Source organism: Adiantum capillus-veneris, chromosome 9 (assembly GCF_014529385.1).
Source record: "Adiantum capillus-veneris isolate H3 chromosome 9, ASM1452938v2, whole genome shotgun sequence".
NCBI classification, from domain to species: Eukaryota; Viridiplantae; Streptophyta; class Polypodiopsida; order Polypodiales; family Pteridaceae; genus Adiantum; species Adiantum capillus-veneris.
Window position 1 is genome coordinate 115,454,525 of NC_140939.1, and position 16,226 is coordinate 115,470,750.

Below are 16,226 nucleotides of genomic sequence, written 5' to 3' on the forward strand. Positions count from 1 at the left end.
GTGGACGGAAAATTCTGTCCATCATCCTATTGAACGTAGCAGGAGCATTTGTGAGACCAAAGGGCATCACTAAAAATTCGTAAAGGCCAAACGTCGTTCTAAAAGCAGTCTTGTGCACATCCTCTCATCTAATGCGGATCTGATGGTACCCACTCTTTAGATCTATCCTGCTAAACATAGCTACTCCTTCTAATTTGTCCATAATATCATCAATTCTAGGTATAGGAAACCTATTCTTGATGGTATTCTTGTTCAGTGCACGGTAGTCGATGCACATACGCCATGAGCCATCCTTTTTCTGAACCAACAACATTGGAGAACAGAATGGAGATGAACTGGGCTGAATCAGCCCCTTTTGTAACAGCTCCTGTACTTGGCCCATTATCTCTTTCTGCTGAGCCGCACTAACCCTGTACGGAGGCTTATTTGGTAGGCTACTGCCTAGCACCAAATCTATCGCATGGTCCTCGGGTCTCTCTGGCGGTAATTGAGACGGTAATGAATCGAAAAAACAGTCACTATACTGTTGTAAAAACATTGACCTTTCTTTATCTAGCATAGATAAATTTGATTCATCACAATCTGACACTTCACGTGCAAAAACCAAGTACGCAGAAAGATGCTTTTTCATTACAGAAGTAATAGCAGAGGCTGATACAGTAGGAATAGACTCCCCTTTAAGCTTTACATCCAAAATGTGAGTCTTTCCTCTGCTCTGTACAGTGATCTTTTTGTTGTAGGCATCCAGGATTCCCTGTACACGAAACAACCAAGGAATACCTAACAACACATCACATCCGTCCAGTGGCATGATGTAAAATTCTTCAGCATCTACATAGGACTGGATATGTAGACGCAACTTTCCAATGATGGGCGTCACAGCCTCTGTATGGCCAGGACATGCCAAACCTGCCTCTGCTGTATATCCCATCTCTTCAGGTCTGATTCCCAACTTTGAAGCCAATTCTGGGGAAATGAAGTTGGCTTTGGCACCTGGATTAAAGAAGATAAGCACTGTTTGATCCCTGACCTTTCCCCATGCTCTGCAAAGCTCACTTGCATCTGAATTTGGCTTGTCGCCCACCATATCTGGCACTAGACCAGCCATGGGCTTCTTTCCTTTCCTGTCCTCCTTGTCTTCAGAATCAGCTGGCCTTTTCTTTGTAGGACAGTTGTAAGCAATGTGGCCAGGCTGCTCACATATAAAGCATTTGTTCTTTGTCCTCAGGACCTTCTTTTGCTCTTCTGACTTGCGAGGAAAACGTCTTTTCCATTTCTTCGCTGGTCCCTTTTCTGATTCAGCAGTAGCTTTGTCTTTCCCTGCGTTGGCTGACTCCTGAGTCCCTTTAGGAGCCTCATTGGGAACGTGCTTCTTGGCTGAATTTTTCTTGCCTGATCCTGCGTTGACGCCAGTGTTAAATTCACAATCTTCTCCCTTGAGCAAACCATTGCCAGTGTTTGCTACCTCGATGAGCTGCGTCAAAGTAGTGACTTTTGTCTTCGTGCAGTATTTTCTCAATCCTTTGGGTAGGCCACAACAGTATTTTTCAATCTGTTCTGTCAATGGCACAAACCTATAGGAAGTTACTGGAAGTAGAGCTTTCCAAAACTTCCGATTGTAATCATCCAGATTTCTGCAAGTGGCAGCATTTAGCTGGTGCCATTCTGTCATGACATCTGCTTCAAAGTCATCAGATAACCATGCTGCTGCAAAAATCTGCTTGAAGTAAATCCATGTGGACGGAGCTTGCCCTTGAAGCAATAAAGTTGTCCACCATTGTCCCGCATTCCCTGTCAAGAAAGTGGCTACCTTGAGGACCTTTGAAGCCTCTGTAAAGTTCCCCCCTGCATAGGCCTTATCAAATTGCTGGAGGAATGAAAGAGCCTTCTTCCTGTCATCAAACCCTGTAAAGGTCGTGAATGTCACACCTTTGCCACCTTCTTTGTACGGAGTTGGCCTCTCCAGCGGCGTTAAATTGTCATATGGAAGTGACTGAAACATGGGAACACTATTAGGGTTCATCTGTGTTTCTTGGCCGCTATTAACTTGACCTGAAAATGCCATATTTGGCTGCTGATTTGTAATTCCAGCCATACCAAAATTTGCTTGTGGCGTCCCAAATTGGCCCTGAGGGCTCTGAAACCCTGGTAGCATGCCTGTGACACCATACATGGGGTTAGGCATCATCGTTTGAGCACCCCCGAACACTGTTCCTAGCATGTAAAACTGATTTCCAGGTGCATGACCAGCCATGCTCTGGAATACCGATCCACCTCCAAAATAGCCAGGGTGTACTGAAGGTGGTGGGAAGACCTGTTGCATAGCCTGTAGGTTGCTTCCCTGCCCATTAGAACCAGCTATAGGCTGCTGAAAGGTGGCGGGCTGAACTGGTACAGCTTGAAATACTGGCATCTCAGCCACCTGTTCTTGCACCTTAGGCATAGGTTGTGGAGACTGCATGTTCTCCGTCAAGTGTACAGGTGTTTCCATTGACTGTGCGGTATGAACCACCTGTGCTCGAGCCTTAACAAGCTTTTGAATATGATCCAGTGACCCAACTTGCTGAGACAAAACAGGAGGTTGCAGAAAGGCTAAAAACCTCGGGTTCTGCATTACTTGTGTGAACATAGCCACAGCAGTAGCCAACTGGGTCCTGAATATATCATCATCAGTCTGTGGTGGTCTTCAGGACTCACCCACTTCATGTGTCTTTTGACCCTGTGAAGAGGAAACCTCTTCAGTCACATCATCTGGTCTATCAGCCATAATTGCAATTCCCTGTGTCTGGTCTATGATCCCCTGTGTCTTCAAGCCCAAAACTGACCAAGGCTCACTTCTATGGGAAAAAGTGATTTAATCCCGTCGATGGAACCATGTAACCGGCCTATTCAATCCAAAAAGGGCGGTAGACTTTACTTTAAACCTTGATTTAGCTTTCACCCATTATTAGTCGTCTATTTTACCTGTACTTTCAAGACACAACAAAGGGGAGAGGGATACAAGCTGCTAGATTGCACCTGTATGAGTAGACCGACACCAGATTGGCCCCTAACTTAGGCGCCCCTTTCGGTATTTCTTTATTGTTCAAAAGAGGGAATAAACGTTGTGGTTCCCTACAAGCTGCCCCGCACAAACTCGGCTGAATTTCCACTGTTCCAGCCCGATTTCGGCAGCATAACTGTACTAGAACCCTTCACAGTCAGTATTCCCACGCATTGACTGACTTTCCCGGTGCATACCGGCACTTTGCAAAACCTGGCGAGAATCTGCAGCACGCTGAATTCTCTGTTTTCAGCCCTGAAAATGCGCCAGATCACCTGTACAGCGGTCCCCTTGCGTCCCCGAACCTCCTAGGGGTATTAGGGTCCGTTTAGGGCCAAAACCCTAAACCTGCAAAAATACACAGCAGGCTGTAATTCACTGTTTCGGGCTCCGTTTCGCGTGCCGGTCACATCCGTAGCAAGTCCTCGAGCTCCCTCACCTGTAGGGCTACTTGCCCTTTGAATCGGACGAGATTTCTGGCGTGAAACCTCTCCGAATTCACCTGTACCTGCGGGGGATTAGCCGCTAGCTAATCCAGTACCTGTGCAAGAGGCTCTTGCCTCGGCAATCGCGCATGAACCCACACAACTGTACATTGGTCAAATGAAGAGCCCACTAGAGGGGCATAACATACTGCCAAAGGGGAGAGAGAGGGCAGTGCGTAGCGTGCAGGGCATCACTCCTGGCACCGCACTGTACATAGGAGGGAAAGCAAGCACTCCATAGCTCTTAACCTGTGACAAAACTGAAAATGAGCCTCTCCCAGTTTAAAATTCAGCGCCACTTCTTGTTGCATGAGGCAAGTGCACCAGAAGGTGCCACTTGGCACATTTACAAGCAGTTTCCCGTTTCGGGGTTGCCGCCTAAAAATATCCCAACCGGTTGCCCAGTTGACTTCACGGCAGAGTAAGAAAATGTTCCCCTTGTCATTCCGGACATAATGACGTCAACACATTTTCAGGTCCCAAAATAGCAGTTCCCTAAATTTTAGGAGATGCTGCCATTGTATCTTTCTAGGTCATCCGACCCTCTTTGTACACTGCGGCCACATCCAAAACTGAAATGTAGCCTCTGTAGCAAAGGATTCCACTTTGGCTAGTCAATGACCCCACTTAGCTAACCATAGTCCTTGTCCAACCTTAGTGCTCTCTTGCCCTCAGACCTAGACTCCCTCTGGACAGTTCCACACTAGCTATGCAATGCAGGGCAGTTAGATTTCCCGAGGGGTGTTTCCAAAAAGTGAAAGTAAATAGATAATAAGAAAGAAATCAACAAAAAGGATAGATAGTAGTCACACGCTGGTGACAGCTACCGATAAGGTGTCTTCCTCCTTGTGCCTCTCTTCGCCTTCCCCCTACTACAAGTTCTCCCCTGCATAGGGCCAAGGAAAGCAGAGGTCCCTTTCTCGAGGCCCCTTTCCCTTTCTTTGCCTAATCCGCTTTCACTTGCTGCTACGAATGGAGTCTCAATTAATTTCCTTTCCTTTAGCTACAATGATGTTTCAATTCGCTAAGTCTCTCAAGTCCGAGGCAAAGCGCACCACACGGCATGCCCGGCAAGCTTGGATACGGTTTCCCGATTGGAAACCCATGGATCACAAACGGTATCTCCCAATGGCCTCTCGTCTTTGGAAGCGTCCTTTTTTCTGGATTGCCTTCATCTGCTGTCTTGTAGCGCCCAAGGGTTGCCTTTATAGATGCCTGAGACTGGGACGAGCAAGCATAAAGGAAACCCCACTATTCTAGAATAAATGGCTAAATATCACTTATTACTTGAGTGACCAAATAAGAGGTGGTTCACGTGGTAAAATGCCTGCGTACTGAAATGTTGTATTGTGCAAGAGAGGGTGTGCAACTATGACCGGCCTGGACATGCACGTCCTGCTAGAGGCTCACAAAGGTGCCAGGCTAGGTCCTAAGCTAATGACTCATGCTAGATTGTAACTAGAACATGTCCACCTAGTGCAAGTGAAGTGCGCACGTGACATCCCCCCCTGTTGAAGGTGAGACACAAATGCCGAACTTCTATCTTGGGATACTTTCCTGTTCTTTTGATGCTAACTGCTTCAGATGCATGTGGATGCATAAACCGATGAAAACTCCTCCAACGGGTGGGTACTGCGAATGTAGATCGGGCTGCGATGTAAACACTGACCCACACGAGTAAATAGGTAGTCTTACTATTGTCGTAGAACACCTGCCTTCATACTGACTTTGCCTTGCGAGCAAGTACTACCACTTGAATAGTCCTGTCGTGAAAACATTGTGGGTGAAGCTGAAAGGTAAGGGTGCTCGAAGGTATTTCCAAGGGTTTCTTGTCGACGGAAGTGGATGCACACTACATGCGAATGCAGAAGAGGTTAGGGATCTTATCTTCAACTCCTTCCATATCGGCATAAGAGGCAAGTAGATCCTGGTACTCAAGATCTGGGTTGTCATGCATCCGATGTCGATCTTCCTTTGAAGACATGAAAATGAAGATGGAAGCTAGTGAGTCCATGATCAGGACTCGAAGATTCTTTCAGGAAAAAAAGCCGAGAGTGGTTCTTGGGGTTCTCGGGTTCTTGGGGGTTCTTGGTTCTTGATGGTTCTTCCCTTGAGTTCACGAAGCCGAAGCACACACAAAGCTCTGATACCAATGTCAGGTGCAGCGGAAGAGTTTATGGATTTCGCTCGGATCTAGTACTCCGCACAAACACAAGGGACTCTTCACTTCACTAGAAAGAGCTGGACTGAACTAAAAGAAAGCGAGAGAAAAGAGATGACACAAGTATGTCAGGTCCAACCCTCAAGGGCCCCCTGGGACCTTGCTCTATTGCCACAACAAGTACTTTCTTTATTCTTGCACAATGCTGGTACAATGACTAGATGCTGAGATGTTGATGCTAATGGGTATTGATGTTGTGGTACTTGATGATGACGATGTCGACGACGACGATGACAATGGCGATGTCGTGGACGATGATGGTGTCGATGACGACGGCAATGTCAACGCTGAAATCTGAAAATGCTAGGTACTTCTACGATGAATCTGCTACTGTGGTGGTACTGCAGCAAGGATATGCAACCGCCAATGCATGCGGAGGTGCAATGCAAAAACACTAGCTGATTTGGGCTGAATCTGCAAAGCGCTGGCTGCTTTGGGCTGAAACCAAAAACGCTAGGTTGATTCTGTTGTTGATGGTCGATGCGGCGAAGTTCTGCAACCGGGAAGGGTGCGAGGTTCCGGGCTGATCTAAAAACGTTGGTTTGCTTCATGAGGAAAACAATAGAGATTGTGAGGTGTTGCCGGTCGGGGGTGCCTGCCTCCTTGTGCCTCTGCATTCATCTACTGTCTTGTAGCGCCCAAGGGTTGCCTTTATAGATGCTTGAGACTAGGTCGAGCAAGCATAAAGAAAACCCCACTATTCTGGAATAAATGGCTAAATATCACTTATTACTTAAGTGACCAAATAAGAGGTGGTTCACGGGGTAAAAATTAAAATGCCTGCATACTAAAATGTTGTACTGTGCAAGAGAGGGTACGCAACTATGACCGGCATGGACATGCACGTCCCGCTAGAGGCTCACAAAGGTGCCAGCCTAGGTCCTAAGCTAACGACTCATGCTAGGCTGTAGCAGATAGGCTGTAGCAGAACATGTCCACGTAGCGCAAGTGAAGTGCACACATGACATCTAATCCGTCAAGTTTGGGTACGTTCATGGCCATTTCATAGAGCCACTACCCGTCTTGACAGACGTAGCGTATAATCGCATTCACTTAAGTGTGTGTTTGCACTTGCATTTAGACTAGTTTTGGTGCTGTTTTTTAGTAATTTGCATCTTCCATTAGTCTCCCCGACTTCGTGTTCGCCAAGCATCACTCACATACTCTCTATGTCACGTGACACATCCAACCCTATGTGTCCCTTGAAAAGCTACATCATGACAAGGTTCAGTTCAATCAAGTCAGTCTAGAATAGGAACTGCCACTTTTGTGAGTCTGTTCGCAGACCGTGCATGTCCAGACACTTAGATTAGATGCATATCCTCCGGTTGCACACAGCATGATCATCAGCATTACCATCAGAATCCATCAAGGGAATTTTCCAGTGCATTGAACCTATTTTTCCTATTTTTGACATTTTTCACTTATTTATTAAGTGACTTTTGTTGGGAACTAGGTAGGGCAATTTTGCTAAGATAATATATAAGCAAATCAAAGCTAGCACTTTTTGGCAATAGAGGCAACAGGAGCATTCGCTCAACAGGCAACTTCTCAGCAGAACCCCCAGATGCCCTAGCGTTTTTGCATCCCAGCAGAAGGCTAGCGTTTTTGGACCAGATCAGCCAACGTTTTTGCTTTGACACCAACCTGGCGACAGCAAGAAGCAACAAACTCCCCAACGTTAGCAGATTTCCACCGCAAGGACAAAGATCAGCCCTAGCGTTTTTGCATCTGCAAAGCACTTCAACGTTTTTGCAGATCTTCGCGACAGAACCCCCACAAGCATCAGCATTTTCAGTTGTCAGCAGTCAGACTCCACAATAGAACCCCAAAACTCACAGATCTCACCTTCCCGCAGCAGTTCCTCGCCGCACGGTCAGATTCTGCAAGGTTTAATGATTCAGCCAGGAAAACGCAGATTTCAGCATCTACATTTTCAGTGCGTCGTCGTTGCATTGTCGCCATCAACATCGTCACCGACATAGAGTCAGAATTTAGCAGATAAAGATTTGCAAATTTCAGCCCTTAGCATTTTCAGATTTCAGCCAGTCTCGTCATCGTCCTCATTGTCATCGACATCGTCGGCAAGTCCAAGCATTGTAGAGATTTGTGCAATCATAAGTAGACCGCTCTCGCCATAGAGAGTGGAGCCTTCGGAGGAGGGTTTGACACCATTCTGGTGTCGTATTCTCTTCTCTCTCTATCTCTCAGTCTCAGCACCTTCATTCACAGTGTTCATCACTTTGTTTGTGTCCATTGCACTCTCTCACTAAAGGAACGGAAGGCTCTCCCTTCCCTAAGTAAAAGGAACCTTGAGCATAGTTCGGAGCACTCATCTTGAGCAAAGTTCAACATTCACTTCCGCTGCACCTTACATTGGTATCAGAGCTTTGGCAGTGTTCTGTATCACTCAAGAAAAGAACCACAAAAAAAATTTTGCTTGTTGCCGTCGTGCGTAACCCATGTCCTCTTGAGCGTGTCGATTCCTAATCGTGTTTTTGAAGAGTGACAGGAAACCCAAGAAAGAAGGGCTTGTCCAGCCTCCCCTTGTGCCTCTTTTCACTCATTGAGAGCAGACCGTGCACTTAGCGGCCGTCCAATCGACGTGAGGTGGAAAAAAGCAACCTTGGTGTGAGCGCAAGGCTGCCTAGGGGTGCACCCGCGGAAAAGAGCAAAACTCGGGTGAAGAGAAGATCCTTCTCTAACACAGATTGCAAGCGAAAGAAGAACCTCAAGACCCCCAAGAACCCAAGACCACAAGAACCCTCGACTTCAGTGGATGGTCATCACTCGAAGCGGAATGGATACTTCGCTTGGAGGTGGTGAACATGGGAATGGCTAAGAAGAGTTTTCCTCACCAAGAGGTTTTTCCGACCCTTCCCCATCTACGCTGTAACAGACTTGGACACTCCAAGTCAAGAATCAATCGCGACAGCACCAAATAACCACTTCAAAACAATTCACAGATCACAATAGATTTGCACTGGCCCGGCGGAGTTCCGTGCCTAGAGATATTGGCCCCAAAGACTGGCGCCCCTTTCCGTATTTCTTTTTGTATTAATCAATTCAAAGTACAAGAGAGTGGGTCGGGATTCACTCTCAGACTCTGCGTCCAGATGCTCTGAGAAGTGAGGCCCTTACCACTAATTTAAAGGTTACAAGGGATACCCAAAAGCAGAGCCCCAAAAGCTTCAAATCAAAAGCAACTGCTCTCTCTCTCTCACACAGAGTCAAAACTTGAAAGCAAAAGCATTCTCTCTCTCTCTCTCTCTTTCTCATTGCGTAGAGAAAAAGCAAGATTCGCGTCGCTCATCATTATAAATAAATAAAATAAAATAAAATTGTTCACCTCCGCGATTTTCGAAAATTAGGGTTTCTGCTGTCTGCCACATCATCACTTTGTGACATACCCCCCTCTTGAAAGCATTGTAATCGACCGCGATTACGCCTGCCAAAACCGACAAAAGCCATAAACCGTCTTAGCAAACACTGACTGTTAGTACCTACGTACTAGGAACACACATCTAGCACATGTACAAAATCCACAGTCACATCACAGGACATCACATGACATTCAACATTCATTTGGATCTTAGAGCATGATTTATCGGCAATGTAGCTAGCAATCACATCTAGGTCCAATGGGAACCTCATTGATGTCCGATTGACTAACCCCTATTGCAACCATGTCTATTCGAGATCAAGTAGACCAAAATGCTGCAGTCATTTCGTCTATGAGTTCCTGCACTCAAAAGAAGTGAAGAAACAAATCAATATCATTATCAAGAATTCCATTTCATAAAGTCATCCAGCAGAATACTATCAGTTCTCAGTATCCCTGAAGCTCAAAGAGACATCAGTGACTTTAGTATCAAAATCAAGGCATCTGTTGACAAAGGAGCGGAGTAACTCCCCTCTTGTGCATCCCACTGGACCAGATCTTCGGCCAAGCTGAATTTCTGGGTTCCGTTCTAATATGCTAAACCAAAACATCGAGGTAAAGTTTCACAATCCGAGGAGTATCTGCTAGGTCCTCCTCCTCCATCCACTTCGCATCAAATGCAAGAAATTTCTTGAACTTAACCAAGAACCGCCTTCAGACTTTACCTTTCTTCGTATCATTATGTGCCAAAATCTGTTCAGGAACAAGGATCTCCTCGTTTTCTTCCACTTCGGGTTGCTCATCAGGCTCCTCATCATCAGGCATATCACCCTTAATAGGTTTCAAGAGACTCACATGCAATGCATCGTGAATCCTCCAAGTATCTGGCAGTTTCAATCGGAAGGAGATGTCATTTATCTTTTCAGTTATCTGGAAAGGTCCGTAGTATCGCATACTAAGCTTTGGAAAAAGCCTCTCCTTTCCCTTTTTCTTTCTTAGGCGTGCCTTCTCAAAAGTAAGAGCACCCAATCATCCTCCTTCAGTTTCAAGTCGCGACGATGGCGATCCGCTGCCTTTTTCTGTCGTTCTTGAGACTCCTCCAAAGTCTCGCGAACCTTGGCAAAAGCGGTATCCAAATCTCGCGAATATTCATCCACTTCAAATATCTAATCTTTCGTGCTCAGGAAGAATGGAACCTTCGCAGCACTTTCAATAATCTCAAATGGCGTCTTCCCCGTCGAAGAGTGTATCTTGTTATTGTAGGCAAATTCCACCAAAGGTAAGTTCTTTTCCCATTGAGTCTTCTGATGCGAGATACAAGACTTCAATAAATCTAAAACCACTAAATTGGCAATCTCAAATTGCCCGTCAGTCTGCAAGTGGAACGATTTCAAATCCAACAACAGTGGAGAGCAATACGGTGAAGTACTAGGCTAGCAATACGGTGAAGTACTAGGCTGGACATGTAACAAACTGCTGACGTGTCAACCTACTGAAGAGCGGAGCTACCGGCCAAGGGGCCTAAACCCTAAGAAGAACGAGTAACAGAAGAAGTGTCACAAAGTGATGACGTGGTTGCCCGACAGCAGAAACCCTATCTGCTGAAACCCTAATTTTGGAAAACCTAACCCTAAAACTTGCAAACCCTAATTCTAGAAACCCTAACCCTAAAACTACAGAAACCCTAACCCTAACCCTAAGGGCAGTAGGGAGATTTCCAAAAATTGCGATGACTGATGACGTAGCAAGCTGTACGGATTTCCATGATTCACGAAAAGCTGGCAGCTTTTTGCATTGCTTTTTGGACCAGGAGCTTCTGAGTTTTGAAGGCTTTTCACTGTAATTTCTTTTTAGGCCAAGGACCTTTAAATATGAGGTTAGGGCTCATTCTCTGGCATGCTTCCTGGAGAAGGTGCAGAGTCTGGAGTACCGGCTTGTACTTTGATAATGCAATATAAAGAAATACCGAAAGGGGCACCAAGGTTTGGGGCCAATACTCTCTGGGGTGGAATTCCGCCACTCCATGTCTCGTGTCGTCTCTCCCTCTTTCAGTTCAGTTGTTATTGAAGTGCTAAAAGTCTGTTCAGTCTGTTCTTTTCTATTGGCAGGTGGTGCCCCGTCTTGGGACAGTGGTATCAGAGCATCACGCGTGTGCTTTTCTGAAGGCATACCGGTCCTACGAAAGAGCAGACAGAGCTATTGGAATTATTATGTGAGGTATCTTCGCACTCCAACCCGGACTCAATAGCCACTCCCACCCTTACTTCATTGCGTATCGGGCGCGCTCCCGTCTTCACCGCTCATGTCTGACAAAGCATAAGCCATTAAGATCACTTGCAAAGAAGGATCCGATATTTGTTTCGAGTCATTGTTTTTCTCAAAAGCAGTGCCATGCAGATGTTGATGTCTATAGCTACCAAGCGGCACACTCCATGTACTTGGCAAGCTTTCAAGAAAAAAAATTTGTCCGAAGTTATATGGTTTCTGACATCTTCCTTCGGAGTGCAACTTCTTGCAAAGGGGGGTATCCTGAAATGCTTGCCATGGAACCCTAGCAGATTATAACTTGAAATTTCTCGACATCTCTCAGTAGATGTCTCTTCACGAGCAAATGACCTTGGAGGTTTTAGTGCGATTGCTATCTTGGGACTACCATCGCCGCCAAAGCAACACTGTTTGTCCAAGAGTTGACGGACCATGCTATGCTCGGCTACGACCTCATGAAAGGAACCTAACCCTAATTTTTGGTGCAGGTTTCGAGATGGAAAGTCAGTTGACTTTTCGAGCTCGACTGATGTCGAGATTCCTTTTTAAGTTTGAGTTCTATTTGATCTTGTTTGGTGATCCTGTTTGGAATCTGTTTGAAATGGATGGTATCTGTTTTGAACCTATTTTGGTGCCGATTTGAATTGTTCGACTCTGGTTTGATACTGGTTTCAATGATTGGTGATTTTACTCCCGGGTGGAGAAGTGAGAAATACTAATTTGGTATTGTTTGAACCTCGGAACGACGCAAGCCGATGCCTGGGGAGCGTTTTGTTGTATGTTTGAAAACCTCGGAACGACGCAGGCCGATGCCTGGGGAGCGTTCCGTTGTATGCTAGAAAACCTCCGAACAACGCAGGCCGATGCCTGGGGAGTGTTTCATTGTATGCTAAAAAACCTTCGAGCGACGCAGACTGCGGTTTGGGGAGCGTTTGGTTGTACAGTCCTCTGAGCTAATGGCCCGGACCTTTTTAGGTTATTTGCAGGGGGAGTGACGAGGTAGTCGTTGAGTAGCTTCATACCGCAGACCGTTAGTCTCGGGGGAGTGCTCAACGGCGTTGTTTGTTGTGTCTTGTAACATGCATATGTCAGCATTTGTGTTGCATTGTGATGTGTCAATTACTAAATATTCCTAATTGGATGAGATTGCTTAGGTATGTAATTTTAGTGCATCAAGACACCCGTGGAAGATCAGTACGGTCTGGGTGTGATGGCTGATTTTACTATGCCGGAATATCAAGAGTTCCGATCTAGACGAACGGAGAAGCTAACTCCTTGATCAAAAGAGCAGAAAGGAGAAGCTAACTCCTTGATCAAAACAGCCGAAAGGAGAAGCTAACTCCTTAATAAAAAGAGAAAATTGATTGTCCCTCAGAATGACCCTCGGAAATTTTTGAGCTAACTTGAGTTGTTTTGCAGATATGCTGTAATCGCGGACGATTACTCTCTTTCAAGAAGGGGAGATGTAACAAACTGCTGACGTGTCGATCTACTGAAGAACGGAGCTACCGGCCAAGGGGCCTAAACCCTAAGAAGAACAAGTAACAGAAGAAGTGATAACGTGGTTGCCCGAGAGCAAAAACCCTATCTGCTGAAACCCTAATTTTGGAAACCCTAACCCTAAAACCTACAGGCATTGCTTTTTGGACCAGGAGCTTTTGAGTTTTGAAGGCTTTTCACTATAATTTCTTTTTAGGCCAAGGGCCTTTAAATATGAGGTTAGGGCTCATTCTCTGGCATGCTTCCTGGAGAAGGTGCAGAGTCTGGAGTACCGGCTTATACTTTGATGATGCAATATAAAGAATATCGAAAGGGGCGCCAAGGTTTGGGGCCAATACTCTCTGGGGTGGAATTCTGCCACTCCGTGTGCCGTGTCGTCTCTCTCTCTTTCAGTTCAGTTGTTATTGAAGTGCTAAAACTCTGTTCAGTCTGTTCTTTTCTATTGGCACGTGGTGCCCCGTCTTGTCACACGACAAGACCCTTTTCCAAGAGGTCTTTCACTTGGTTCATAACCTTTTCATTCTGTACTCGGCTCACACGGTAAGGTGGCCGGTTCGGTGACGTGCTTCCAGGTATAAGGTCAATGGTCTGATCTTCAGGCCCTCTAAAAAGCAATTGGCATGAGTGCGGAGAAAAAATCTTGGCGTTCTTTTGTTCAGGTCAAAACATATTCAACCTTTATCCATCGTTCAGTTCTCTCCCAAAAGAATGACTAAAGAAACTGAAGTTCATCAAGTACATTCTCTGAGCCCTTCATTTGTCAAAGTCGCTTTCTCGGCCCGGTAGTCAACCACAGCGTAGTTCTGGTGGTACCAAGGGATTCCGAGTAGAACGTCACTCGCGTGCCCTGAACACCCCTGTCATTGCAAACGAAGTTTACCAATGCTCGGTGTAATGGCAACATTCCGTCCAGGTGCCAGTCGAACTACCTTCGCCTCTGGCGTCAGTCTGTCGAGCGTAATTCCAAATCGAGCCGCCAATTCCAAGTGAAAAGAAGTTGGCCTTGGCTCCTTCAAAAGAGCTTCCTGATCCTTCACTTTGCCCCAAAAAGCGGCAAAGTTTGTACTTTCATTCATTTGATTCGGTGCAAGTCCCACACCATGTAGTACCAGTTCTACTTTTCTTTCTTCCTTTTCTGCCACGTTCCTCAGCTGCTCTCGAACTCTCAGGCTTGTCTTCGTCCTTATCATTCTGTTCTTTCGATGCCTTTTTAGGGCACTTCGCGGAGATATGTCCATGTTCCCCGCATCCAAAGCACTTTCCCTCTCTGATGAAGCGAGCTCTCTCCTCGGGAGTAAGCTTGGGTCGTGCATCCTTTTTCTCTGGGTTGCTCTTTTTCTTTCTACTTTCATTCCCAGAAGTCTGTTCGGCTCGTTGTGTCATGACCTCATCGGTGGTGTAGGTCAGCCTGGCAGAGTGAATGGCAAAGCCTTTTTCTTGCCCTTTCCGAAGCGTTGTTTCTTACTTCGCTTTTTACCTTTTCTGTCTTCTTCGCTCGAATTTGAAGAGCTAGAAGAACTATCAGAAGAAGAAGAAGAAGAAGAACTGGGTACTCCTTCAAAGTGAACACGCTTCTTCTGTTTCTTTGCTTTGTCAAATGTCGACTGACGACCCAAATAACCCGGGAAGTCAATGCCTTTCTTCTGCTTTTTGCCGTGCTTTTTAGCTTTCTTTTGCGCGTCAAAAAGCTGAGCAATCCGTGCATCAACCACCTCTTCTAATTCCTTCTCTGAATATTTCTTGTGAGCAGAAGGTTTCTTGAGAGCAGGTTTCGGGGGAGGTGTTGTGGTTTTCTGCCACTACGCATGCACTTCCTGAAAAGAAGTCTCGCTCATATATTTTGCAAATTTTGGGTCCTTCGCAAAATTGAACATCATTTTTGTTGCATCGCCGACCAACTGACGACACTCCATCTCTCGCCGCTCCGCCTGAGTAGGCCGAGGCGAGCCATACTCTCTGCCGGAATCTTCGTTGTGATCCCTGCCCGCATCTCCAGATGGAGAGGGAGTCGACTGATCCTTGCATGAAGCCATAGGTGCCGCGGAAAAAAAATTGGGGATCGGATTTCCCATAGAAGAGAAATCGGCCGTGCTTTGATACCACTGTAACAGACTTGGACACTCCAAGTCAAGAATCAATCACCACAGCACCAAATAACCACTTCAAAACAATTCACAGATCACAATAGATTTGCACTGGCCCGACGGAGTTCCGTGCCCAGAGATATTGGCCCCAAAGACTGGCGCCGCTTTCGGTATTTCTTTATGTATTAAATCAATGTCAAAGTACAAAGAGTGGTTAGGGTTTCACTCTCAGACATCCAGATGCTCTGCAGACTGAGCCCCTCACCGCGTATTTAAAGATTACAAGGGATGCCCAAAAGCAGAGCCCCAAAAGCCTTCAAAAATTAAAAGCAAAGTTTCCCTCTCTCTCTCTCTCAAGAGAGTAAAAAAATAAACCAGTTCATTTTCTCTCTCTTGGCCAATTTGCGTCGCCCATGGGGCTGCTTTTCCATTCCGTAAAATCCAGAAATCCGTACACTGGCCACGTGGCAACCTTTAGGGTATCAGCCACTTTAGGGTTTCAGCCAGAAAATTAGGGTTAGGGTTTCCAGAAATTAGGGTTTCTGCAAATTAGGGTTTCTGGCAGAATTTAGGGTTTGCAGGAATTTTAGGGTGTCTGGCAGATATTAGGGTTTCTGCTGTCGGTAGCCACGTCATCACTTTGTGACAGCAGGCCCAAATCTGATCCAATTTTGGAAACCCCCCCTCCCCCGCCCGCCCGCCCCCCCGAGTCTTCCCTTTCCACATCTTTAGGTCAGTATTACCGACCTCTCAGGAATCATTCTCTTGTGATAGCCGTTGCTTGTCAAACGCTTTATTTTTTCTTGGAGTGTTTAATGGGTGCACCCATAACATTTCCTCAACAAAAGCCTTAGAAAGAAAAGAAACATTTAATTCTGTGAGCACTTAACTTCAGCTCAATTCAAACTTGACAGCTCTGAAAATCCATGTAAAACTAATTGCACATGATACTACTTACTAGGGGAAGATTGCTTTCACTTTCTCAATATCAAGAGCATTTTGAGTTGCCTTCGGTACACCAAGTTTTAACTTTAGCTTCATCTCTTGCCAGCTAACTCCTGGAATAGCTCCTGCATTCAACAAGATTTATATTCCATAACTTACGCAGATAAATTCAAGAAAAGAAAAGGGACTCTAAGAGCAAGATAGTGGTGCTACCTACACTTGGCAACATGCCCCTTTTCTCACTTATTAGAGACCTTCCCCAAATGAAAAACACACATTTCACTAATCAAAGGACTAATTG

The 16,226-nt window shown here is 45.8% G+C and overlaps 1 protein-coding gene across 1 annotated transcript in view; it reads right to left on the minus strand.

Annotated features, from left to right (window-relative positions):
- Nucleotides 1–16,226, minus strand: part of LOC147451027 (50S ribosomal protein L34) — an 81,206-nt gene that overhangs the window by 35,142 nt on the left and 29,838 nt on the right. The window contains exon 3 of the mRNA XM_086520850.1: nucleotides 15,939–16,050. Within this exon, the coding sequence (XP_086376976.1) occupies nucleotides 15,939–16,050 (112 nt within the window). The remainder of the gene's footprint in view (nucleotides 1–15,938; nucleotides 16,051–16,226) is intronic.